Source organism: Dipodomys ordii, unplaced genomic scaffold (assembly GCF_000151885.1).
Source record: "Dipodomys ordii isolate 6190 unplaced genomic scaffold, Dord_2.0 Scaffold146, whole genome shotgun sequence".
Classification (NCBI taxonomy): domain Eukaryota; kingdom Metazoa; phylum Chordata; class Mammalia; order Rodentia; family Heteromyidae; genus Dipodomys; species Dipodomys ordii.
In genome coordinates this window covers 2199805-2227541 of record NW_012267362.1, presented here as the reverse complement: position 1 = coordinate 2227541, position 27737 = coordinate 2199805, and the positions used below count along the sequence as shown (strand labels likewise).

At 42.5% G+C, this 27737-nt stretch overlaps 1 protein-coding gene across 2 annotated transcripts in view; it reads left to right on the top strand.

Moving 5' to 3' along the window:
• Window positions 1–8706: 8706 nt before the first annotated feature.
• The window catches only part of Gpsm2 (G-protein signaling modulator 2), a 38909-nt gene continuing 19878 nt past the window's right edge, over window positions 8707–27737 (top strand). For both annotated transcript variants that reach the window (XM_013031914.1, XM_013031915.1), the window contains exons 1-2: window positions 8707–8802; window positions 20843–21144. In XM_013031914.1, coding sequence (XP_012887368.1) covers window positions 21089–21144 — 56 coding nt within the window. In that variant the 5' untranslated portion in view covers window positions 8707–8802; window positions 20843–21088. The remainder of the gene's footprint in view (window positions 8803–20842; window positions 21145–27737) is intronic.

Genomic DNA, 27737 nt, shown 5'->3' with positions numbered 1-27737 from the left:
ATTAATTGGAGATAACAGTCTCAGGGACTTTCTTAGGCTGGCTTTGAACTGTGATGCTCAGATCTCAGTCTCCTGAGTAGTTAAGACTATAGGTGTGAGTCACCAGTGCTTAGCTGATAGGTGATATTTCTGCTATTTGCTAAGCAGCCTGGTTAGTGATTGCACAATTTTACACATTGAAGAACTGTTTATATCATCATAGGTAAATGAAGATCATGTACCCACGACCACCTTTCTACCCCATGCATAGGATCCTCTGATTTTAGACCTCACTAGACAGGTAAACAAGGTATTTGTGACCCAGATATAGAAAAAGAATCAGTCATTTTTGTCTCTGCTCATTCTTCCCTGCTCCATCCCCTAAAGTATGCTTTTTTACCTGCTCCTTGTGGCTCTCAACCCCCACTTCTGGGAGCAATTCCACAACAAGAGTTGGCTGCTATAAAGCTCATGCCTGTAAACCTAGTTACTTAGGAGGCTGCATTCTGAGGATTGTGAATCAAAGCCAGTCCAGGCAGGAAAGTCCATGGGACTCTTATCTCCAATTAACTATCAGAAACAAAGCCAGGAGTGGAGCTATGGCTCAAGTGGTACAGTGCTTACCTTAAGCAAAAAAGCTAAAGGATGCTCAGCCCTTACTAGTAGAAGCAGGGGTCTAACAATCCAAATTCTTCTTGGTCCCTTACATATTTCTCATTTAGAATATGACTAGCTCACTGCTGTGAGCTTTCGGGACATGATCCATTTGTAACTTTGATCTGCATAGAGCTTTGTCTTTGCTAACACAATATGATAGTCAATATCCAGATAATAGAACAATGCAATAACAACAGGTACTCACCTACATCTTGGGGTCCTGACAACATGGGATGACCAATGTGAAGGCCCCTGAAACACACATGTGCAACCCCTTTACTTTCAACATCTTTTTTTCTTTTTTTCAGTACCTGAAGTTGACTGCAATTGAATAACAGACCCAAACCAGGACTTCAAAATCATGGGGTGTTCTTATCTCCAGGCTCCTTGTTAAATAAAGAAATGTCATCGCGGTATCACAAGAACTTCTGGTGTGATCTCCATCTTTGCCTGTGTGTGTGTGTGACTCTTGAAATATGTTCTCTCCTTCTATTTCTAGCTCTGGATTTCTATATACCACAAAAGAAAGAGCTGGCTTAGATTAATGTATCCCAGACCACACCCAGGTGTTCATGGATTTTATGTGTGGTGTTTCTAGACAAAAATATTTCTGAAGGTAACATGATGCTGGCCCCTGTAGAGCACTGTATTTGATTACATTTTGGTAATCCTACCAGCTAACTTTATCTCAGAAGTGTGGGCTGTCCACAAATGACAGGACTATCATTGTAACCATATCCCATTCAGTGTGGGAGTCTGGCTTCATCTTGTCATTGTGGAGTAACAGAAGGGAAACTGTGATGGTGCACTGATCAACCCAATACTCCCTGGAGAGCCAGCTGGATCTATTATTTAGAGTCAGCTTGGAGATGTGGTTCCCCTCAGAATGGCCATGAGTTTCATGACCAGCTGTGACAAGCGGTTTATCCTGAAACGATTTCAAAAGCAAGGGGAAAAAAAAAGTTTTTGGAACTGAGCAAACCAGAATTTGGAGAGGCCTTCTTTTCTTTGGTCAATGCTGCCTTTTTTAGTTTTAGATTTGTTTTGTTCAGTACTGAGATTTGAACCCTTGCTAAGCAAGGGTTCTAGTACTTGAGCGAGGCCTCCATCCCAGCCCTGGCTTTTTATCTAATTTTCTCACTGATGAGAACCTATAATCCTCATAGATTTTTCCAATTTGTAGCATAAACCCTGTACCTTTGTGGTGTGCTGGACGCATTGAGACTTTGCCGAATGATTTGCTGAAAATAATTCTGATGATAAAATTCAAAACATACTGGTTTAAAATATGTATGTATAGATGTATGTGTACATTCATGGTGTACACATGTTTATATATGAACACATAGACATAGCTAGTGTCACTCAAATTTCTTTGTCCTTCCCTAAATTTTCTAGGTTAAGTTTAACAGTTGCAGCCTAGAGATTCTAAGACGGGCCAGAAAGTTTTAGGAAAATGCTACATCCTTTATCTAAAGACATATTTTCTTCCTTGCCTTCCTCCCTAGCCTAAAGGAAGAACTTGACTGTGTTTTCTAAATTGGATAAAATGTCAAATGCATGGTACATTGATACCCAATCATGGTCTTCAAAATGATCTTTCAAAATTATGCTTTTGATTAGAAAAGTCTGTCTTCTCATTAGAGAACAAAAGAGGATGAATTCCTAAAATAAGGCAAATATTAAGGTTTAAGGTAAATTCTATTTCCTCATTAGAACGTTTCATTTATTAAAATTTTTTTGTTTGTTTGTTTGTTTGTGGGTTGTGGGGCTTGAACTCTGGGCCTAGGAACTGTTCTGAGCTCTTCAGCTCAAGGTAAGTGCTCTACTGCTTGAGCCACAGGGCCACTTCCCTAAAAATTTTAATATATAAGATGCATGTGATATCCTGCAATCAAAGGAAAATAACAAAAAGAGCTAAGGAGCTGGGCACTGGTGGCTCTGCCTATAATCCTAGCTACACAGGAGGCTGAAATCTAGAAGACTACAGTTTTTGAAGCTTGCTCAGGTGGAAAAGTCTGACACTTCATCTACAATTAACTAGCAAAAATCTGGGCTGCAGGGGTGGCTCAAGTGGTAGACCACCAACTGTGAGCAAGAGGCCCTGAGTTTAAATCCTGATGCTTAACTAAGTTCCCTTGGCTCATGCCTGTAATCCTAGCCACTCAGGAGTCTTTGGTTTAAAGCTAGCCGCGGCAGAAAAGCCCATGAGACTCATCTCCAATTAACCACCAAAATGCTGGGAAGTGGAGCTATGATTGAAGGGGTAGGGCACCTGCTTTGAGCAGAAAAAGCCAAGTGAGAGCACAAGGCTCTTGACTCCAAGCCCCAGTACTAGCACAAAAAATAAATATTAATAAACAGCTCTAAAGCATGCATAAAGTTTAGAACAGTGTCTGGCATGTAACAGCTGATAAATGGTAGCTTAAAAAATAGTTACTGGGCTAGGTGCCAGTTACTCATGCCTGTAATCATAGCTACTCGGCTGAGATCTGAGGCCAAAGCCAGCAGGAAAGCCAATCAGCTACCAAAAAAGCAAAAGTGGAGCTGTGGCTCAAGTGGTACAGCATTCATCTTGAGCTCAAAAGCTCAGGGACAGCACCCAGGCCCCTGAGTTCAAGCTTCAGAACTAGCAGGAAAAAAATTATTGGGTTTCCATCTACCTAGCAGACCAGAGACACTATTCAACCCCCAGAAAATTACATACTATATCTGCATTTAAAATCTTCGCTTTTTTAGTCACTTTGCATCAAGAGAAAAGTATGGATTAGAAACGCAAACTTGTTATAAATTATTTCCTGATATTAACACTTCCCTCATCCCTTTCTTTCCTTTTTTTTTTTTTTTTAAATGTGCCCAGGTCACAAGAAGATTTGAGGGAAGCACATGCCATGCAAGTGTGTGAGAAGCCAGTCATCATGCTTATGAACGGGAAAAGGAATGACCCCTTTCTTTTGAAAAGCACAAAGCTCCTTAAGAAGTAATCAACTAGGTCCCCCAGCAACTTGACTATGCAGTAAATATTTCTTAAGTTGGTGCTTAAATTCCAACCTTTATTGGACAGACGTGGCTATATTAAAATACCGGAAATGACAACCACAGGGGAAGTAGATAAACACTCAGCCTTTTAAGTTAGGCTTGCTGATGTTTAGCAAGCATTAACTAATTGAGACAACTCCTGGGTGAGGTGTTTCTTTACCTTTTCTAGCAATGTCATCATCTTAGAGATAGAAACTTAGCAAAAAGCTAAATAATTTTGGGCCAGGTGCCGGTGTCTCACGCCTGTAATCCTAGCTACTCAGTGTCTGGCATGTAACAGCTGAGATCTGAGGCTCACAGTGCAAAGCCAGCCCAGGAAGGAAAGTCCATAAGACATCTCCAATAAACCACCAGAAAACCGGAAGTGGCACTGTGGCTTAAATGGTAGAGCACTAGCCTTGAGCTGAAGAGCTGAGGGATGGTGCCCAGGCCCAGAGTTCAAGCCCCACAACTAACCACAAAAAAAAAAAAATTAATTTTGCACAGGAAATAATTACCTGCTTGAAAGATAACAGCACTTTGCATCTAAATAACACAAGCACCCATTAGAAATGCTAATGAAATGCTGAGACACTTGGAAAGTATGTTCTCTCAAGGCTGGCATTCATGGTTTCTACTTTGAACCATGCCTCTACTTCTGGCTTTTTATTGGTTATTTGGAAATAAAAAATCTCACAAATTTGACTGCTCCCAGTTAGCTTCAAACAGATCTTCAGATCCCAGCCTCCTGAGTAGCTAGGATTACAGGTGTGAGCCACTCATGCCTGCCTACCAAAATATTCTTAAAAGATCTACCTTTCTGCACAATCCTTCTAGCACGCTATCATAGTCTTCCATTAGTGTCCACAGCGGGTGGAGTCCAGAACCTAAACTCAACTGTACTGAACTACTAAGCTCTTATCTAAAATAGTGTAGTATTGCACATAACCTACGTACAATTTCCTGTATACTTTAAATCATTTCTGGATTACATATACCATCTAATGTAATATAATGCTATGTATTTGTTATACTGTGTTCCTTAGGAAATTAGGATGGTACAGGCATCATTTCCCAATACTTATGCATTTGGATGAACCTGAAGACCTACATATAAAAAGGCCATCAACAGCCAAGCACCAGTGGATCACACCTGTAATCCTAGATATGCAGGAGGCTGAGATCTGAGGATCATATTTCAAAGCCAGCCCAGTCAAGAAATTCCATGAGACTCTTATCTCCAATAAACTCCAAACAAATTTTGGAAGTGGCATTGTGGCTCAAATGGTAAACACTTGCCTTGAGGAAAAGCTGAGAGACAGCACCCAGGTCCAGAGTTCAAGCCCCAGGACTGGCAAAAAAAAAAAAAAAAAAAAGCCGGCATCTCTGTAGATTACATCTGGTTTCTTGGTAGATATCTCTAAAAAAGTTACTTTGTTCTTTTTGACTCTGAGACCAGGTTCTACTGTGGGCATATTGATTGGAAAGGTGATCTTTTGGGAAGTATCACTGACAACTCTGAGGTGGAGTCTAGCCACTAAGGTAGAAAGAATTCCACAGGATCATAATTTAAATTCATATACCCATCCAAAGGAACCTCTGGGCACATTTGCAATCCCATAATTAAGACTGATAATAGCACCATAAAACCCAAGCATTAGCTTCAGAGGAGAATGTCTGAGTAAGCATACTATCCTAAAAGCAAACTGACTCTTAGAAGCTAGGTGCATGGGGGTAGTCATAAGAGTACCACATTTCCTGGCTACCAACCCACCCTACTAAGTGATCTGAGCAATAAGTAATGTAGTAAAGAAATTGCATTGCATGACTTAACTTGCAAGTGGAATTAAGAGCATGTGAATTAGGAGTACTTGACCATTTGCTGCCGGGAAGCCTCCAGATCTACCTCACTGTTTTGTTTTGCAGTATTTCAATACTAGTGAAGCTGAAGTTCCTACACTGGCTCATTGCAACCACTTGAACTTCAATGGCCCTGTGCTGGGCTTTGTTCTTTGATATTCTCTTGAGAAACCTCTCCCACTCCCATTGGTGGTTTCATTGTTTACCAGCTCTTTAAATTCTAAATATTTAGTATTAACCCTTTGTCAGTTGTATATGTCTCCATATAGAGGTTTGAAGCTTACCCCTGAAACAGATTGGCTCTGAAATGTACTAGCTGTGAAGTTTAGGTATTAGGAGTTGGGTTAGTCAGCTTTCCATCACTTTAATATGCCTGAGATCATCAACTTAAAGGTTTATTTTGGCCCACAGTTTTGGAGATTTTCAGTCCATGCTTTCATGACATTGTAACCCTGTGACAGTATACCAGGATGGCAGTACATGGTAGGGGAGGCTCTCTACCTATGGCTACCAGGAAGTGAAACAACCAAGGAATCAGTGTTCTAATAGCCTCTTAAAGGGCACATCCCAATAACGTAACTTTCTTCTACTAGGTCCCACCTCATTCTCCTCCCCTTCTTTCCTGTCTCCTCCCCTCCCCTTTTCTAGTCCCTCCCCATTTCTCCTTTCCTTTCTTCCCCTCTCCCTCTCTCCCCCTGTCTCTTTTCTGACTGCAAAGATGTCACTATACTGCTGAGCCACACCTGCAGCCCAGTTTTTCACTGGTTATTGTTAGGATAGGATCTTGCTCCCCAGCCCAGGTGTGTGCCTAAGCTGGGATTTCCCCTCCTTTTAAGTTTTTGTGATCACTGGGACTGTGATGCCAGCCACAGCTTCTCTTTATGTAGAAGGAATCCTTTTCCCAGGTTGGCCTGACATCTCAATTTTACTCTCTCGGTTTCCCATGTAACTTGGGATGACAGTGTGAACCATGAGTTTTTGTTTTTCACATGAAAACATCAGTTCCACCAAACCTGAGGTTTGGGTTACTCTTAGGGCCAGAGGTATCTTCTGAGAGAAGCGGGGGACAATAGAAAGCAATAGATGTGAGCTTAGGGCTTTGTGGGTCATGGTAGAAGTTTAGGGTTTTTATTTTGTTTTGTTTTTTGCCAGTGCTGGGGCTTGAACTCAGGTCCTGGACACTGCCCTGGGCTTGAATTATTTTTTTATTTTTGTCTCAAGGCTATTGCTCTATCACTTAAACCTGTTACAGATAAGAGTCTCATGGACTTTGCTGCCTGGGTTGGCTTTGAATTGTGATCTTCATATCTCAGCCCCCTGAGTAGTTAGGATTTTAGGCGTGAGACACTGGTACCCAGCTTAGATTGTATTTTTAAGTGGAAAGCCATTAGAAGTTTTCAAGAAGAGTGAAGATCTGACTTATGTCTGTTGGAAATTAACCAGATATTAGTGGCTCACACCAGCAAATTTCTAGCTACTCAGGAGACTGATGTCTATTGAGGATCTTAGTTTGAAACCAATTGGAACAGACAAACTTGAGAGACTTAAATGGCAAAAAGCTAGAAGTGGAGCTGTGGCTCAAGTGATAGAACACACACACAACCTTGAGTTGGACCTGAGTTCAAATTCAGTGTCAACACACACACACACACACATTTTAAAAGATAATCTGATTAGCATGATGGCAGCAATATCAGAGGTAGAAAGTTGCATCTGTAAGAGGATGGTAACGATCACATTTTAGATATGCCAAATTTGATACATTGTATTCCCTTGTGGCTTATAACATCAACACCTACAGAGAATTTATGAATAAGAAGGAATTGTAATACCTACCTCTGAAACACTACACCCAGCTCATTCAAGTTATTTATAAGAATCTGACATTAATGGTGGTTGATGATAGTAGGACCCATGCATGCGTTCAGTAGTTTCTATGTGTCAGGAGTTATATTAACCATTTCATTAACCTACCCTCATCGTAGCATCATAACAAACCTTATTAGGAGTCATTATCTGTGTTTTACAGGTGAAGAAATGAAGGTTCATGAGGATGCTTTAGTTATTCAAGGTCAATCCTGTAAGTGGCAGATTTGAAACTGGGGAAGGTCTCGTTGGTGCCAATACTGTTCCTTTGAACCACTTGCCAAACCATGTTCTGGAGGCGAGTGGGGGCTTGAATCAGTGGTTTGGGCAGTCACTCGGAGACCTGCCGAGCCCGGAGCTGGGTCAAACATGTACATTTCACTTCAGTGCAGAAATGTTCATTTGAGAAGGGACCTCCGTTCCTCGGGTTCTGTAAACCTAGGAGACTCTGGCCTTGGCGTGGAATGATTTCGGGTTAATTTCAGACGGAGAGAAGCCAAAGGAGACGGAGCTGCTTCTCCGCCTACTGGGAACGTGGCTGTGGAAACCGACCCAGACCACAGCTCCATTTTTCCCCGGGGATCAGCGAGCCCGCCATCAAAGCAGCTTGTTGTTCCAGCAGCTGGAGACGCCAGGACCGGGACGCAGCCCCAGAACTGAGGCTGCCTTGTTCCCTCCCCAGAGGCCTCTTTCCCAAACAGCGGAGGCGGCACGGCGGGGGGGCCCGGCTTTCCCAGGGGGGTCGAGGCTAGACCCCATCCGAACGCTGGACCCTGTGTATTGCTTCATCTTTGCACTGAGAGGACGACACGAACCACCACCACAACATCATCCCCCCCCCCTCCAAACACAGACCCCCCCCACAGGAACTATGTTAACCAGCTCATAAACGTTTCCTGCTAGAAAGCGGCTTTCGTGGCCGCCTGTTTGATCCAGGGTCAGCTCAGGGGGGAGGGAGGGATAACGCGAGCCGGCCAGCGGAGAACAAGCGACCCCCTCCGGGCCCCGCGTCGCCACGCCCCTCGTCCCGCCCTTCTCGCGTAGCCTCGCCCCTCTCCTCTCTCACCATTGGCTGGTCCGAAAGACGCGGGGCGTTGTCTGTTTGAATGGGAGCGCCTGGAGCTGGACGCACGCGCAGAAGAACGCAGGCACTGGGGGGGGCGCCGGCGGCGCCGCGGGACTCCTGAGTGACAGAGGGTCGCTCGGGAGTAAGCGAGGGGAGGCCAGCGCTCTGGCCCACGTGACCAGCCGGGGGCGGGCGCAGGGGGCGCGCCCGGGGCTCCCGCGGTGCCCCTGCCTGGCGCGGCGCCCGCGGAGAGCGGACTCGCCCGGGGGAGGAGGCGCCGTGGCCCCCAGTCTGAGGCCGGAGGCGGCTGCTCGCAGAAGCCCGCCGCGCACCCCGTACTCTCCGGCCAGCGGAAGGTGAGTCCTGCTCGGCTCCCGCGGGAGCGAGTGGGCCGGGGGCCGGCGGCTCGGGACACCCCCTTTGTTCCGGTCCGGGAACCCGGCAGTCGGGGTGGGGAGCGGCGGGTCGCCCCGTGGCCAGCGCTCGGTGGCGTTTTCGCGTGAGGAGTTTTGCGGGAGCCGCAAGTTTAGGAGTTTAGTGACGTCCCCCGAGCCCGGAGCGTCGCCAACCGCCGACCGTGGGCGCGGTGCCCGCGCGGGGTCGGCGCGGGTCGGACCCCGCACCTGCGGCCCCGCGCCCCGCGGGGTCGGGCCGCCTGGGTCCGCACGGACCGTGCGTCGCCTGTCCACTCGTGACCTTTGGAGCCACCCACCTGTCGCCTCCCGGTCGGTCCGCTGACCCCGGTGAAGTGGCTTGTGCAACGCGGAGTTGGCAGTGAGCGCGCACGGGTGAGCGTGTGCCTCCCGAGCCCGGCCGGCCGCCTTCCCGCGCGCGGTGGGGGGCTGCCGGGCCCGGGAGGGCCGGGACCCGCCCGGGGACGTCGGCGCCGTCTCCGACCCGCCGGAGGAGCGAGCCGGAGGAGCGAGCGAGCGAGGCTGGAGAGTTGGCGTGTGCTGTGCACCGTTCAGCCGGGAAGGAAGGGGTGTGTGTGTGTGTGTGTGTGTGTGTGTAAGTGCGTAAGTTAATGTGATCAGCCGAGCTGGATGGTCAGGGTGTGTGTGTGTGTGTGTAAATTAACGTGATTAACCGAGCTGGATGGTCAGGGTGTGTGTGTGTGTTTGTGTGTGTAAGTGTAAGTTAACGTGATCAGCCGAGCTGGATGGTCAGGGTGTGTGTGTCTGTGTGTGTGTGTCTGTCTGTCTGTGTGTGTCTGTGTGTGTGTAAGTGTAAATTAAGGTGATCAGCCAAGCTGGATGGTCAGGGTGTGTGTGTGTCTGTGTGTGTGTCTGTGTGTGTGTAAGTGTTAGTTAACGTGATCAGCCGAGCTGGATGGTCAGGGTGTGTGTGTCTGTGTGTATGTAAGTGTAAGTTAACGTGATCAGCCGAGCTGGATGGTCAGGGTGTGTGTGTCTGTGTGTGTGTAAGTGTAAGTTAACGTGATCAGCCGAGCTGGATGGTCAGGGTGTGTGTGTGTGTGTGTATGTCTGTAAGAGTAAGTTAACGTGATCAGCCGAGCTGGATGGTCAGGATGTGTGTGTGTATGTGTGTGTGTGTGTCTGTCTGTAAGTGTAAATTAACGTGATCAGCCGAGCTGGATGGTCAGGGTGTGTGTGTGTCTGTTTCTGTGTGTCTGTGTGTGTGTAAGTGTACATTAACGTGATCAAACAAGCTGGATGGTCAGGGTGTGTGTCTGTGTATCTCTGTGTGTGTGTCTGTGTGTAAGTGTAAGTTAACGTGATCAGCCGAGCTGGATGGTCCAGCTGCCTCTCCCGGGTGCCCGGGAGATCATCTGGCTCACATGCGGCCCCCTGCGACGCCTGCTCAGCTTTGATGGTTGTAAAGGTGGAGGGGGACCTAGGAGGGTGGGCACGATAGGGGGGCGGGAGGGGGGGCGGGGCCGCCTCAGACTGACTCCTACTTAGACCTGGCCTCCTTGAATGGGTTTCTGGCAAGCCGTTTTCTCAGGCTGTTGTTTAGAAGGACGGTGTGCGGGTTTACCAAGTTAAAAGCTGCGTGGTCCTGTTGTAGGTGCTTAGCTCCTACCATCCTCTGAGAAGATAAGCGCGCTAGTTGTATTTTCTTCCTTTATTGAGTCAGACGTGCGGCACTACACATGTATTTTAGTATAAACCCGAGACTTGGTCCTAGGCTAAGTATAACAATAATAACATTCAGTAGTTTTAAACGTTATTGGCTTTTTTTTTTTTGTCTTTTCTTTTTTGGTACTGGGGATCGAACCCAGGACGTTGCGCTTGCTAAGCAAGCGCTTTGCCACTGAGCTACATCCCAGCCCACGTTATTGGCATTTTTTTTTCTTTCTCTCTCTCCCAATACTGGGGATTGAACCCAAGGCCATGCACAAGAGGTAGGAAAAAAGCTTTACTGCTTAGCTCCATCCTCATCTCTTTTTAAGGCAATGTCTTGCTGAGTGTCCCGGGTGGATCTGAACTTGCAGTCCTTCTGTCCTAATCTCCTGCAGGAGTAGCTGAGGTTGCAGGCAGGCATGGGACACAAATGGCTTTTTCTTTTCTTTGGGGGGCGGGGGACGGGGAGGGCCGAGCCAGTCCTTGGGCTTAGGATCTCCTATTCTCACTGGGTTTTTTTGTTGTTGTTGTTTGTTTGTTTGTTTTGCTTAAGGCTTGTGCTCTATCACTTGAGCCCTACTTCCACTTCTGGCTTTTTGCTATAGTTAATTGGAGTTAGGAATCTCTTGGATTTGTCTGCCCTGGCTGACCACACTCCTCAGAGCTCAGCCTCCTAAGTAGCTAGGGTTAAAGGCATGAGCCTCGGGCACCCAGCTAAAATGGCCTTTTCTTTTCTTTTGGGGGGGGGGGGTCTGGTAGTAGGGCTGAACTCTGGGCCTGGGCGCTGTCCCTCAGCTCTTCCGCTCAAGGCTAGCGCTCTACCACTTGAGCCACAGCGCCACTTCTGGCTTTTTTCTTTTTGTTTCTGTGGTGCTGAGGAATCAAACCTAGGGCCTCAGGCATGCAAGGCAAGCGCTCTACCTCTGAGCCACCTTCCCAGCCCAAAATGGCCTTTTCTTAAGCATAAAATAGTTCTAAGATTTACTTAAGAAAATAAAATGTCGTAGTCCTTTGGAATCCTAAAAAATTGAAAACTTGAATAGGCATTCGACTTTATAACAACAACTTACAAAATAGCAACTATTCACATCATTCTTAATTATTGACCATTTTGTTATGTACAAAGCCAAACACTGAGGTAGGTGCTTAAATTATATCTGTTTATGACAACACAGGTAACTGTCATTCTGCCCACATCACCTCTGAGATTTTAGCAAAGATTATGTTACTAGTAAGTAAGTCATACTGTTGGGATTCAAACCATGGTCTGACCCCAGAGCACATGCTGATCGCTTCTGTTTGTCTATTTAAAGCCCCACTTGTCTCTGCATCACATTCGTAGGGCATTATTCTACTTTAAGATGCTTGTAGATGCTGTCTTGTTGAGGGAATATTTCCATGCTTCTGAAACTGCCCTCTAGCCGTCACTGCCATCTGAGTCACATATTTTCAGTATCCTTTTAATCATCTTTCTAAAAACATTTAAGAGTAAAACTTTTCTGAGTTTCTTGCATAATTATGATGAGCTCCATTTACCATGGAGAAAGAAATACGCTGAAGTCAGGTTTTCTCATTAGTATAGAATCCCCTTGATCAACACAGGATCTTGCCCATGCCGGGCAAGTGCCATTCCATACCATTGACCTGCCCTCTTAACCCAGTATTACAGAATGCTTTTCTGCTTCATACATAGTTCCTGTTTTCTTCCCAGGCAAGAAATCAAAGAAGTTTGTTTGACATCTATTTTTAAATATATATTTTTATTGTAAAGATATTGTACAGAGGGGTTACAGTTACATGAGTAAGGTAATGAATGAGTACATTTCCTACTGAGGGGTTTTTGCTCCCTCCTTTGTTGACATCTATTATGTATTTGGTATTCTGTGGTAAGAAAAGGCTTCTTGTTCAATAGTTGTTTTCTAATATCTTTCTTTCTTGTCTCTTCTTTCTGCCCTATATGATGCTACCAGTTTATCTTCCGGGTATACATCCAACTTTGCTATTTCTTTTTTTTTTTTTTTTGGTCAGTCATGGGTCTTGAACTCTGGGTCTGAATGCTGTCCCTCAGCTCTTCAGCTCAAGGCAAGTGCTCTACCACTTGAGCTACAGCGCCACTTCCGGAGTGTACTTTGGTACTGTTCTACCTTCTCAAACGTCATTTTCACTCCTAACTGGGTGCTTTTCCTGGGACCCGCAGCTTGAGACAGTTCTTTTCAACAGAATGCCTTTCTTGCATTTGCCTAATTAGAGCTGCCATCCTTCAAGATGTGATACAGCTTTCCTTGCTTCTGTCTTTTTAGATCCTTATTGTCTCATCATTCTATTATTATTTTGTGCTGGCACTCGGGCTTGAACTCAGCATATAGATGCTGCCCTTTAGCTGGTGCTCTATGATTTGAACCAAACCTTTACTTCCAGCTTCTTGCTAGTTAATTGGAGATAGTCTCACAGACTTTTCTGCCCAGGCTACCTTCCGCTTGTTGGTAGGATTACAGGCATGCACTGCCCAGTTCTCATAACATTATTTTTTTCTTTTTCTTTTTTTTTTGGCAGTCATGGGGCTTGAACCCTGGGCCTGAGCGCTGGCCCTGAACAATTCCACTCAAGGCTAGCACTCTGCCACTTGAGCCACAGCGCCACTTCTGGCTTTTTCTGCTTATGTGGTGTTAAGGAATCAAACCCAGGGCCTCATGCATGCAAGGCAAGCACTCTACCACTGAGCCACCTTCCCAGCCCTTCATAACATTATTAAACTGCATAGAAACATTTACTTTCCCATAGAAGGGTTATTGCTAACTTTAGAGTAGACTCATGTTTGAATTACTTTCCTATGAAGAATTCTGAGCTAAACCTCTACAGACTTTTTTTTTCATTTATAATCTTTCAAATTTGGGATTTATGTCTGTGTTTGAAAATGATTTTGCCTGTTGAAAGCCCTGCAGTGTCTGGGCCACTCCCAACTACTAGAGAGGCAGAGATTGGGAGGATCACCGTTTGAGGATAGCCTGACAGTTATTAATAAGATCCTATCTCGACTCAACAAGCTATGATTATCCATTATTGTAAATCCCAGCTACACAGGAGGCCATAGGTAGGAAGATCAAGGTCTAAAGCTAGGCCTGGATATTGGGAGACCCAACCTAAAAAATAACAAAAGTAAAGGGGATGGGATAGGAGCATGGCTCATTAACACACCTATATGGCAAGTTAGAGGCCCTGAATTCAAACCCCAGTAACCCTCCCCCACCCTTCCTCCACAACACACAAATTGACGATAATTTTTTTTTTTTTTTGGTCAGTTTTGGGGCTTGAACTCTGGGCCTGAGTGCTGTCCCTCAGCTCTTCAGGTCAAGGTTAGCGCTCTACACTTGAGCCACAGCACCACTTTTTTTTTTCTGAGCCACAGCACCACTTTTTTTTTCTTCTGGTTTTCTGGTGGTTGTTTGAGATAAGAGTCTCATGGCCTTTCCTGCCTGGGCTGTCTTTGAACTGTGATCCTCAGATCTCAGCCTCCTGAGTAGCTAGGATTACAGGCATTAGCCACCGGGGCCTGGCTAATGATCAGTTTTCAGAATGGAATTGAATAGACTCTAAAAAGATAAATTTTAAATACAACTTTTTAAAAAATCATGTATTTATTTTTGTTCAGGTCCTGGGGCTCAAAATCAGGGCCTGAGTGCTGTCCTTGAGCTTTTTGTTTATGTTTTGTTTTTTTGCCAGTCATAGGGCCTGAACTCTGGGCCTCAGCGCCGTCCCTCAGCTTTTCAGCTCAAGGCTAGTGCTCTACCACTTGAGCCACAGTGCCACTTCAGGCTTTTTCTGCTTATGTGGTGCTGAGGAATTGAACCCAGGGCCTCATGCATGCAGGGCAAACGCTCTACCACTGAGCCACCTTCCCAGCCCTGTCCTTGAGCTTTTGTGCTCAAGGCTAATACTCTACCTAGCCACAGCTCTAAGTCTGGCTCTTTTTTTAAAAAAACAAAAAGTATTAAGATAGGAAAAGACAATGACACAGTTTTATGAATTTTTTGTTTTTAGAAACTTAGCTTAGTTTGAACCATTATAATTTTCATATTACAGACATTTTCTTGTTCTCTCTTGTGCTTTGTAACCTGAATAATTATTTGGAAAGTACTAAGTGTAATTATAGTTCATTAAAAAGTAAAGTTGGGTGCTGGTAGCTCACATTTGTCATCTTAGCTACTCAGAAGGGTGAGATCTGAGGATCACAGTCTGAAGCCAGCCAGAGCAGGAAAGTCTATGAGACTCTATTAACCATCCACAGTGCCACTTGCAGTTTTCTAGTGATTTATTGGAGATAAGAGTTTCAAAGACTTTCCTGCCTGGGCTGGCTTCGAATCATGATCCTCAGATCTCAGCCTCCTAAGTAGCTAGGATTACATGCATGAACCATTGGCACCCAGCTGGTACTGGGGTTTGAACTCAAGGCTTCCAGCTTGCAGAGCAGGAACTCTACTGCTGAACCTTGCCTCTGCTAGTCTAATGTACATAGCTAAGATAAGACTTTTCTTTAATTGAACCTATTTATACTATTATTTTTCATCTCCATAGTGAATGTCAAACCCAGGGCCTCATGCATGCTAGGCAAATGCTCTCTCCTTGAGTTACATCCTCCAGCAGCAACATATTTATACTCACAAAGGTAAATAATCTGGTCCCCCATCCCCGAGTTCATTTTGATAAATACTATTTCATTGCTCAGAGGCGCAGAGGCATTATGCCTTTGTGTTCCTCCCATAAGTATATCCATAATCTGATATTTAATTCAGCAATTACTTTGACAGTGCCACTTTGAAATTTTAAAGCAGCCATTTTATCCTCTATCAAATTATTATCACTAAGGAGTATAGTCAGAAGGTAGCAGGGTTTTCTTTTTTTTGTTTGTTTATGCCAGTTCTGGGAAGCTTTTTCACTCAAGGCTAGTTCTCTACCACTTGAGCCACAGCTCCACCTGAACCACAGCTCCACTTCTAGCTTTTTTTGGTGGTTAATTGGAGATCTGAGTCTCATGGGCTTTCTTAAAGCCTGGGCTGACTTTAAACCTCACCCCTCAGATAGGTCTCAGCCTTCTGAGTAGTTAGGATTACAGATATGATCCATCAGCATCCAGCAAAGACCGCAGTTTAGTGTCCCTTCCTGTTTTATCCACTCCCAACAACCCTTTCATACTCAGCTTCTTTCTGATTTGTCATGGGCTGCTAAACCCTAAGATACTAATAACTATTTGTGCAGTAATCATATCCCCAGTGCTTTATATTGAGATTGCTGGGAACAACATTGATTACAAGCATTCCACATTTCCTATGGAAATAGACTCATACATCCACACTTGGCCTTTTCTCATGGTTAATAACAGTGCTAAATGAAGTATTAAAATATCCAAGTCCCCTTTTTATAGACTATATTTCAGTATTTATATACTTTGAAATTTCAGTGTAGGTTTTATTAGTGTTTAGGCTATCCAGGGAGCAGAGTACCTTTGAACTTTACATAATGGAAATTTTTTTTTGTTGTTGGTCATGGGGGCTTGGGTGCTATCCCAGCGCTCTTCAGCTCAAGGCTTTACCACTTGAGCCACAGCACCACTTCCAGTTTTCTGAGTGGTTTATTGGAGGTAAGAAGACTCTCACGGACTTTTCTGCCCGGGATGGCTTTGAACTGTGATCCTCAGATCTCAGCCTCCTCAGTAGCTAGGATTATAGGCATGAGCCACCAGGACCCAGCTTATTTTATATGTGTGTGTGTGTATGTGTGTGTGTGTGTGTGTGTGTGTGTGTGTAAATAGACAGATAGATAGATAGATAGATAGACATTTCTCAATAAGAAAGGAAGTTAAATCATTCCTTGATCTTCAAGGGGTTTTGGTTCTATGACATTTTCCTCCCAGATATTCACGAACAAAAATCAAAGTTTGAAATTAATCATGCCTTCTCAACTAATAGCTGGACACAGGCATATGTGCTTGGCATCTGACTACATGTGACTACATGAGAGGCTGAGATTGAGAAGATCACAGTTTCAGCCTGGGCAGAAAATGTCTGCAAGATAACAGCAGAAGCTGGTGTGCGGTGCACACACTTGTTATTCTAGCTATGGGGAAAGTGGAAAAGGATGATGCTCCAGGTATGTGCCTGGACAGGCAAGAAGACCCTGTCTCAAAATAACCACTGCAGAAGAGGGCTGGAGGTATTGCTCAGCCTATTCTGCCTGTCTTGGACACTTCCTAGAAGTCCACTTAGCTGTATAAAGAGTCTTCTTCTTTTAACTTTCTCATCATGTAATTACATGTGAAGCAATAAGAGTTGATCTTTCTATATGTTTGTTAATATCTTGAATGTGATCAAAATTATTGCTTTATCTTTATTTCTTTCTAGTTGGACAAATTATGTTGCTAAAGTTTTTGTTATTTGTGAAGTTTTGGAAGATGCTATTTGGGGGTGAATATGTTTCTTTTTAGTTGTAAGTATTAACAGAGGTTTAAGGTTAAAATGTGATCGTGTACTCTAAGTTTATAAACCATTAGTGTTTGTGAGATTTTATATCAAATTAGTTTAGAAAATAAATGTAATTAACAAAGTAAATTCTCTCAGGTAAAAACTTCATGGCTGTGGGCAAGACACAGTGGCAGAAAGAGCTTGCCTAGCATGTACAAGGCTTCAGATTTGATCTTTTTTGTTGTTGTTGGTCATAGGGCTTGAACTCTGAGCCTGAGCGCTGTCCCTCAGCTCTTTAGCTCAAGGCTAGCACTCTACCACTTGAGCCATAGCACCACTTCCGGCTTTTTTCTTTTTGCTTATGTGGTGCTGTGGAATGGAACCCAGGGCCTCAGGCATGCAAGGCAAGCGCTCTATCACTTGAGCCACAGCACCACTTCCAGTTTTCTGATGGTTAATTGGAGATAAAAGTCTCTTGGACTTTCCTGCCCAGGCTGGCTTTGAACTGTGATCCTCAAATCGCAGCCTCCTCAGTAGCTAGATTACAGGTGTTAGCCGCTGTCGCTCGGCTTCAGATTAAATCTTTAGCACAAAACAGTAAATAAAAATTTTAAACTGCTTGTGACTATCAACCAGCTAGATAAATCGGATGCTAAAAGGACAATTACAAAAAAGATGATAGATTCCAAGTAAAACTGAAAGCATACTTCCAGTCAGAATCCCCAGTCGTATCTTAACTTTTATTTTTTCAGTGAGGGTTGAATTCAAATCTTGGTACTTGCTAGGCAGGTGCACTTCTGCTGAGCCATACCTCCAGCCCTCTTCTGCAGTGGTTATTTTGAGACAGGGTCTTCTTGCCTGTCCAGGCACATACCTGGAGCATCATCCTTTTCCACTTTCCCCATAGCTAGAATAACAAGTGTGTGCACCGCACACCAGCTTCTGCTGTTATCTTGCAGACATTTTCTGCCCAGGCTGAAACTGTGATCTTCTCAATCTCAGCCTCTCATGTAGTCACAGGTAGTCAGATGCCAAGCATATATGCCTGTGTCTACCTCAATATTCTTTTTTTTGGGGGGGGGGCTGAGCACTGTCTCTCAGCTCTTCAGCTCAAGGCTAACGCTCTACCACTTGAGCCACAGCGCCACTTCCAGCTTTTTTCTTTTTGCTTATGTGGTGCTGAGGAATCGAACCCAGGGCTTCAAGCATGCAAGGCAAGCGCTCTACCACTGAGCCACTTTCCCAGCCCCAACCTCAATATTCTTTAAACATTAAAATTTCCAGTTCCAGTGGCTGGGAATGTAGCTTAGTGGTAGAGTGCTTGCCTAGCATGCATGAAGCCCTAGGTTCGATTCCTTATTACCACATAGACAGAAAAAGCCAGAAGTGGGGGTGTAGCTCAAGTGGTAGAGTGCTAACTTTGAGCAAAAAAAGCTCAGGGACAGTGACCAGGCCCTGAGTTCAAGTCCCAGGACTGGCAAAGAAAAAAAAGAAAAAGAAATCTCCAGTTCCAATTCCTGGTCCTGTCATTAATTTTTTTTACCTAATGAATAAATTTATAATTTAATTTTTTGCATATTTAAGTGTAGATATATATAGATGCACATATACTGTATTATTTATAAACTAGATATTTGTTTATGTACTATTTATAAACTGGATATCTGTATATATGGTATCTGTATATGTAATTTACTAATGTTTATTATTAAATATAAACATTGAAATATATGTACTTATGCATATACACATATAGTATTAAATATATAGTATAAATATAATAGATATACAGTATTGTTAACTATGTAATATAGAACATAAGTGTTGCAACATGAATTGCTACAACATGAATCATGAGTCAAGAATTGCTTGCGTGTTCCATGAGTAATTTAAGATATAAAATGTTGCTGGGCTAAAGGTATAGGTCAGTAGCAGAATACTTGTTTAGCATGTGTGAGGCTCTGAGTTTGTGTGTGTGTGTAAAATCCTCCTTAATTATTACAGGGGTTATAATTAAAGAGAGACTCTTGGATATTTTGGAGAATAAAACCATATTAATTGTCTTTAGTAAACAACAAACAGTATTCTCCCTCCTTCCTTCCTTGATTTATTTTAAAAGTAGTCCTCTATGTAGTTTTCATCAAGTAAGGTATTTTATGACTTTTATTCATCTACATTCACTAATTTGTTAAACATGTAAATGAATACATGTAAATATTTAAAATGTTTATATTTTAATAAGTATAAATTGACATTTTAAAATTATTAATAAAAATTGGAACTTCATTATATAGATAAGGAGATAGTTACAGTTTAATTTTAAATTGATCCTAATGCCTTTCCTTGTGCCCTTTTCACAAATAACATGCTAAGCCTCATAGTGGATCATAGATGCGTTAGTTACCAGTTTATTGACTGTCTACATGCACTTTGGAACTCTAGTTCTGAATAGCTACACTAGTTCTCTTTAGTAATGTTTTTTATTAAGGGGAAGAGAGGTACGTTCTGAACAAAAGAAAAAGAGGTTTGTTGGATTAATAGCTATGACCTGTCTTTTCATCCTTTAAGTTATTGCTTCCTTTGTTGGACAGCAGAGGAAATAGCACAAATTATATTTGTGTTTCTTACCTGCCAACTAGTAGCTAATAGGAAAACTTCATTTCCTCTAGGAAGCTTTGTCAGTGTTCTCAAGACTGGGCTTTTCTCCTCCCTTCCTCATCTTACTGCTCTGTTTCTTATTAACCTCTCTAACTACTTAATCTCAAAAACATGATGTGAAGCAAACCCATCTAAAGCTAAGTAATATGTTATCTAGGGCTGTGTACACACTTTGGTAAAGTTACAAAGACAAGGCAGGAAGTGCTGAGCAGCATGCATCAGAGGCAAGGAAGGTGATGGTTAAGTTGAGGTCCCCCGCAGCGTGGAGATGCAGTGGTAATAGCACTTGGTCTTACACAGGGTAGTGCTAAGTAAGTAGTCCTTGTGTCATTCTTTTCACAGGCAAATACAGTATGATTACTGGATTTTCATGTGAGTTGTTAATAGCACCTTTTTTTCTGGTGGTACTGGTGCTTGAACTCAGGGCCTTGCGCTTAATCAACTAATTCACTTTAGCTGGCACTCTAACCCCTGAGCCACACTTGCCAGCTCTGTTAATAGTAGTTTTTAAAGAGCTCAGAATGTCATGGTTTTAAATTATTAGTGTAGATTAATTATGCAAAAAGATTTCATTTTGATACATACATATAATGTCCTTTGAATTAAATGTAACCTATCTGTATTACTTTCTTAATTTCATGTCTCTACATATAATTTTATTGATTCGTCTGTCCTGGGGCTTGAACTCAGGTCCTGGGTGCTGTACCTGAGTCTCTCTGTTCTCAGGAATAGCACTCTACCACTTGAACCACAGCTCCACTTCCAGCTTTTTCTGAGTAGTTTATTGGAGATAATGTCATGACTTTTCTGCCCCGACTGGCTTCAGATCTCAGCCTCCTGAGTAGCTAGGATTACAGATGTGAGATACCAGCACCTGGCTCATAATTTTGTTTTAAAGTGCTAATATGATGCATATTTTTCTACTATGGTTGCTTATAATAGACTATATTACATAAGATTATTGTGCTTTATTTACATCAGTTTTAAAAATGAAAGTACAGTTCTCTAGCCAGTCTCTTGAAGTCATGTCCTCATTTGGAATCCGCACTGTGACAGTTAAGCCTTCTGCTGTTTTCTGCAGCAACTGACCTGCCAGCAATCTGTGGAGTTAGCTGTGTGATTATGTGCAGCTCAGGGTTACTTTAGGTTATTCTTGGAAAAGAGGACTTGAAGCAAAGCATCTTGTATTCCTTTTGCAGAAATGTTGCTGAAGTGCTGCTGAAAGGGCCAGAGATGCAAGGATTTGGGACACATTTTGAACCTTTAAGCTGTCTGACATTGACCTCCTTTCATTATTAATAAAGAAGAAGCAGGAGCTTAGGATGTATTAACACCACCTCATTAATATACTAACCGGACAGTGTTCTGCAAACAATTCTGCATTGTAAAGAACTGGAGTGACCCAAAATAAAATTAATATTTTACTCACCTTATAATATGACTCCATGGAGGAAAATTTGATAAGCATGAGGGAAGACCATTCTTTTCATGTTCGTTACAGGTAAGACTATTGCTTTCCTAGTGATGACTTTCAATCCTCATTTATACGTGAATTTGAACAACGTTCAAAATATTCTAGGTACAGTTAGTACCTTCTGTAAGCCAAGTTTTCTTTCTGTTGTAGTTGTTTTTGTAGGAAAGCAGTAGAGAACAATTATGTACTATGGTTTATTAATGTTTTCTGAAAGTTATTGAATAGTTACTTTATATATTTGGTAGCTTTTTATACAATGAAAGTATAAAATGAAATATATTTCAGATCCTTGAGAGTAGAAGATGGATTTTTGTTGTTGAAAGATCTGATTGCTATGTTATAGTTTTAAATGTTAATCTTTTATAAAAATGCTTTTTAAATAGATGGTATTAAATAAAATCGGAATTGAATGGATAGGTACTTTCTAAAAATGACAAATTGATAACCATTTTTAGTAATAAAATGTTAATGACATTGTATGTAATAGGAACAAAGCAAGTATATCTGCATTGTCATTATTTAACATTTATTCTGGACATTCTGGTCATTGTACTAAACCAGAAAATAAAAGCTGTAGAAAAATAATTAAATAATAATGGCCTCTTTATCAAGGCTATTATAAATTAATAAAACATCAGAATTTAGAGCAATAAATTGAATTAAGATGGAAGTGGTGCTATGGCTCAAGTGGTAGAGCACTCGCCTTGAGCTGAAGAGCTGAGGGACAGCGCCCAGGCCCAGAGTTCAAGCCCCATGACCGACAAAAAAAAAAAAATTGAATTAAGAAATCTCTACAGGTGTTCACTACCAAATCTTTGATGTCTTAATGTAAGGAATTACTCATTTTAGTATAATTCCATCTTGATTTCATATACACACACACTGTGTGTGTGTGTAAATATATAATTTTTAGAAACAGTGTTGTAATATTGCAAGGCTCTTCTCAACTCTTGAACTCAAATGATCCTACTACCTCTGCCTCCTAAATGCTTTTTGTTTTTCTTTTTTATAAAAGACACCTTCTAGAGATCTATACTAGGTGTTTTATAAAGGAAATCTTCCTGGAATGTGCTTCAAATGATCTGTGCTTAAAGGAGAGAGAAAACATACATATAGGATCATATGTATTGCTAGTCGCTGGGGCTGAAAGATGGATACATTGTGATCTTTATACTAATTTCTCTGGTTTTTATTTCTTTAGGATCTGTCCTTGCTCATTCTTGTTACTATGATTACTAGAATTTCAGTATTCTAATATAAAAATGAGACTTTCAGTTCAGTTGAAAAGAGATAAAATTCTACTGTTAAGTCCTTTAGTTTTGCTAGATGGTCACTGTTAATATTCTTTCTTGAAGAATAGTTCCAGTAATAATGGAGTGGTAGAGTACTGGATTTAGAGATAATTAATTCCTTTCCTTTAGAATCCCCTATTCTGAGCATTGATTTCCCCTTCTGTAATACTTGTCTCAAACGAGTTATTTTGAGAATTAAATTCAGTGCATGTTAAAATCACTTTTGAAACTAAGCTACTATATAAAATTTAAATCTAGATCATCTTTGTGCTACAAAATAAACTAAAACACATCATTTGGTAAGTTGGATTGGATGAGAGTTGATTGGAGGTAGGCCTAGTGACAGAAGTTCTTCACACACTGCAGAAGGTGGAGCGAGGGTTTATTATGAAAGGAGCTTCCACAATGGAGAGGGAAGATGAGGTGAAGCTGTCACTTATTTTGAAACAGTGAGTAAACCTTTTTTGAGAAGGCAGATTTGGACACAATTAGTATTATTAGATTTTTATTTATTATTATTATTTTGTCAGTCATGGGGCTGAACTCTGGGTCTGGGCACTGTCCCTCAGCTCTTCAGCTCAAGGCTAGTGCTCTACCACTTGAACCACAGTGCCACTTCTGGCTTTTTTCTGCTTATGTGAATCGAACCCAGGGCCTCATGCATGCAAGGCAAGCACTCTACCACTAAGCCAACTTCCCAGTTCCCGTATTACTAGATCCTTAAAAATATTTATCCCAGGCTAGGAATGTGGTTTAGTGGTGGAGTGCTTGCCTACCATGTACAAAGCCCTGGGTTCTATTCCTCAGTACCACATAAACAGAAAAAGCCAGAAATGGCACTGTGGCTCACGTGGTAGAGGGCTAGCCTTGAGCAAAAAGAAGTTCAGGGGATGTACCCAGACCCTAAGTTCAAGCCCCAGGCTTGGCAAAGATAGATAGATAGATAGATAGACAGTCACTAAGGTTTTACCTGTTTTCACTGATGCACTGTGAACACAAGGAACTAAAGTTAAAGAGCTAAAGAAAACACTAAGGGGCTGTGATGTGAAGGTGGCTCAGTGGTAGAGTGCTTGCCTTGCACTCATGAGGCCCTGGGTTCGATTCCTCAGCACCACATAAGCAGAAAAGGCCAGAAGTGGCACTTGGCTCAAGTGGTAGAGTGTTAGCCTTGAGCTGACGAGCTGAGGGACAGCACCCATGACCAGAGTTCACGCCCCACAACCGACAAAAAAAAAAAAAAACAAAACACTAAGGTTAAAATCTAGTGGGAAAAATAGTGAAAAGAATGTTTTTGAGAAGCTAAAATAATGGATTAATGCAGAGAAAGAGAAATTATACCTAAAATGTTTGATCTGTTAAGAGCAAAACATGAAGACATTTTGCTGGGCATTGATGACTCTTGCCTGCTACTAAGAAGACTGATATCTAAGGGTTGTAGTTCAAAACTAGCCATGGAATAAAAGTCTATGAGACTCTTACCTCCAGTTAACCATTCCAAAAGTATAGTGCTAGCCTTGAGCAAAAAAGCTAAGGGATAGTGCCTAGGCCCTGAGTTCAAGCCCCAGGACCCACCTCAAACAAACAAAAATATTTTAGTCAAGGATAGTAATGTTTATCATTATTAAAAATACAATTTACTTGGTTATACAGCTAGGTAAGCCACTAGGAAAGATAGAAGAAACTTTGAGGGTGTTTTCTACATCTGGGTATGTTCTTTGTTTTTATCCCTACTCATAAACAAATGAAGTAATTTTATTCTCTCATAGCATCAGAAAAGATATGAAATTGCTTTCTCTGTTACTATTTAATGATCTTCTAAATAATTAGTAAACGAACTTGCCCTGTTTTGCAAGTACATGTATTTGACTGAGATGCTGGGAATTTTGCCAGAGTTTTGACTTTTTTTCTAATAAAAACCATAAGATAGCTCAGAATTAACAGTAACCTAAAGACTTTTGGGCTTTATTGCAATCAGTTACCATAAGAATTTTTCTATAGTAGTTTCTCTTAGAAACAATTTTTGTATAGTAGTTTTTCTTTCATGGTCATGGAGGACCATGTTTAGCCAGCAGGATTCTTGGTTTGCTATCAGATTCTAGTGACAATTATATAAAATGTCTTTTTGCATAAGGGTGCCAGTGTTTTATGCCTATAATCCTAGTTACTCAGGAGGCTGAGATCAAGAGGATCACAGTTTAAGGCCAGTCCAGACATACATTATGAAATCCCTCCTCAGCCAAGTGCTGGGTAGAGTGGTGCACATGCCCTTCTTCATCCCACATGTATGGGAGGCTGAGATCAGGAGGATTCCAGTTCCCAGACAGCCCAGTCAAAAACAAATCTCAATGGAAGAATCCAGGTTTTTGTAATGGCACAAGTCTGTATAAGCTGTTAGGAAGCATAAGGTAGTGAGTAGATTGTGATTCCAGTGTGGGCCTGTCCTAAAAATGAGACCCTGCCTCTAAGCCATGCAAGAAAGGGCTTGGAGGTGTGGCTCAGCAGTAGACCTCCTGCTTGGGAAGCACAGGGCCCTGCATTCAAACTCCAGCACTACCAAAACCAAACCAAACAAAGCACCTCTTATCACAACCTTCAGCCTGTGCCTACATTGTGTTAGATAGAAAATTTCAGTGTAACATTACATAAAAAAGTTTAATCCTGGAAGGTCAAACATTTGTGCTGATATTTGAATGGCTTTCTTCAAACAAGTAGATGTTATACATTTCTAATTTATAAATGTCTTGTATATGGATAGCCAGGTCTGCTCTGTTCCTCACCCCCTGCCAGTAACCAGGCACCCTCAAGTTTTGGTGCTATTGCTGAGCCCGTATAAATCTTTTCCCCCAGTGCCATGTCTGGTGGCATGTAATTGTTGGGGTTTTGTTACTGTTGTTGGATTAGTTTGGCTTGGTTTTGGTGGTGCTAGCAATTAAGCTTGGCATTACTCTAGTTAATCAGGCACTCTACTACTCTCCTGTTCCCAGGGTACAATTTTTATTTATTTGTTTATCCTTATTTATTTTTGTGCCAGTATAGGTGCTTGACCTCAGGGTCTGGGCACCCTCCTTTTGCTTTAGCTTTTTTTTTTCCTCAAAGTTGGCATTCTACCACTTGAGTCACAGCTCCCTTTCTGGCCTTTTGCTGATCAAAGAGACTTACAGTTTTGTTTTGTTTTTTGCCTGGGCTGGCTTCAAATCATGATTCTCAGATCTCAGCCTCCTGAGTAGCCAGGATTATATGTATGAACCACTCTGTATCTGTTCTAAACAACAAAAACTGCACCTGTTGGGGCTGGGAAGGTGGCTCAGTGGTAGAGCGCTTGCCTTGCATGCATGAGGCCCTGGGTTCACTTCCTCAGTACCACATAAGCAAAAAGAAAAAAAGCTGGAAGTGGCGCTGTGGCTCAAGTGGTAGAGCACTAGCCTTGAGCTGAAGAGCTGAGGGACAGCGCCCAGGCCCAGAGTTCAGGCCCCACGACCGGACCCCAAAAAAAAAAAAATTATAGCTAGCCAAACTGCCGTGCGGGCATGGGACTGAACAGTGATAGTGTTAAAAAGTGTTCCTTATACATTCTGCTCTTGTGCAGCCAGGATTAAGAACCACTGCCCCATTACAGAGGTCCAAAGCTGATTCTAGAATGTAAGAGTAATTGAGTGCTAGTCCAGAAATTAAAGTTTGCTCATAAGCTGGGCGCTGGTTGGCTCATGCCTGTCTATAATCTACTAGCTTCTCAGGAGGCTGAGATCTGAGGATTGTGGTTTGAAGTCACCCCAGGCAGGAAAGCCGATGAGACTCTTATCTCCAATAAACCACTCAGAAAAAGCTGGAAGTGGTGCTGTGGCTCAAGTGGTAGCCTTGAGCTGAAGAGCTAAGGGACAGCGCCCAGGCTCAGAGTTCAAGCCCAAGACCGGACCCCCCCCCCAAAAAAAAGAAAAAAGCTTGCTCAGTTTAATCAGTTTTTAAAGGTTGATATGTATGCTACTGGTGGTGCACAAGTAGTTTTTGCTGTTAAACTTTAATAGTTACATTTAATTAGAAAATATTGTATATTTTTTATTATGGCACATACACTTGACAGTACTTGAATACTGGTTGGGATGAAGGTAGTTTTATAAATGGTTAAAGTCAGTGTAGTGTGCCACTGGGTAGCTGACATCTGTGATCCTAGCTACTCAGGAGGCTAAGACCTGGAAGTATGCAGTTCAAAGCCAGCCCGGCAGAAAGGCCTGCAAGACTTAACTCCAATTAACTAGTAAAGTGCTGGACTAAAGGTGTGGCTCAACTGGTAGAGCACCAGCAGTGGGTGAAAAAACTGAATGAGAGGTTGGGGCCCTGAGTTAAAGCCCCAGTTACTGTCGCAAAAACAAAAACAGAAAACAAAAGATGGCATGCCAATTTAAAGATTAGCCAAATCATAAAGATACACTAAGCCAAGTGTCAGTGGTTCACGCCTCTTCTCAAGCTACTCAGATCTGAGCCTCGCAGTTCAGAGCCAGCCCAGGCAGGAATGTCTATGAGACTTTTATCTCCAATAACCCACTCAGAAAAAGCCAGAAGTGATGCTGTGGCTCAAGTGTTAGAGCGCCAGTCTTAAACAGAAGAAGCTCAGAGTTCAGCTCCCAAGACTGGCAAATAACAAGCAAAAAAACATTAAGCAAGTCAGGCACCAGTGGCTTACACTTGTAATCTACTCACCAAGCAGGAAAGTCTGTGAGACGCTTATCTCCAATTAACCACCAAAAAAGCCAGAAGTAGAGCTGTGACTCAAGTGGTAGAAAGTTATCCTTGAGCAAAAAAAGCTCAGAGACAGCACCCAGGCCCTGTGTTCAAGCCCAGGTCCGTCACACACAAACAAAAATTAAACAAATAGGTAGTACATAGACATGGTAGAGCCGTGCAGAGACTGAAGAAACACAGAGTGCCTTGGTGAGAGGCACCTTTCAAAGTTTAGGATTAGAACTGAAGTATCAGTTCAGTGGTTTTACATTGACTTTTTTTTGTTTTTCAATTCAAGATAGATTTTGAGAATTAGAATTTCCAGAATCTTTTTTTCCCCCCAATCCTGGGGCTTGTACTCAGCCTGGGCACTGTCTCTGAGCTTCTTTTGCTCAAGACTAGCACTCTACCACTTGAGCCACAGAGCTACTTCTGGTTTTTTCTGTCTGGTATTTGGAGATAAAAGTCTCACAGATTTTTCTGTTCAGTCTGGCTTCAAACTGTGATCCTCAGGGCTGGGAAGTTGGCTCAGTGGTAGAGCGCTTGCCTTGCATGCCTGAGGCCCTGGGTTCGATTCCTCAGCACCACATAAGCAAAAAGAAAAAAGCCGGA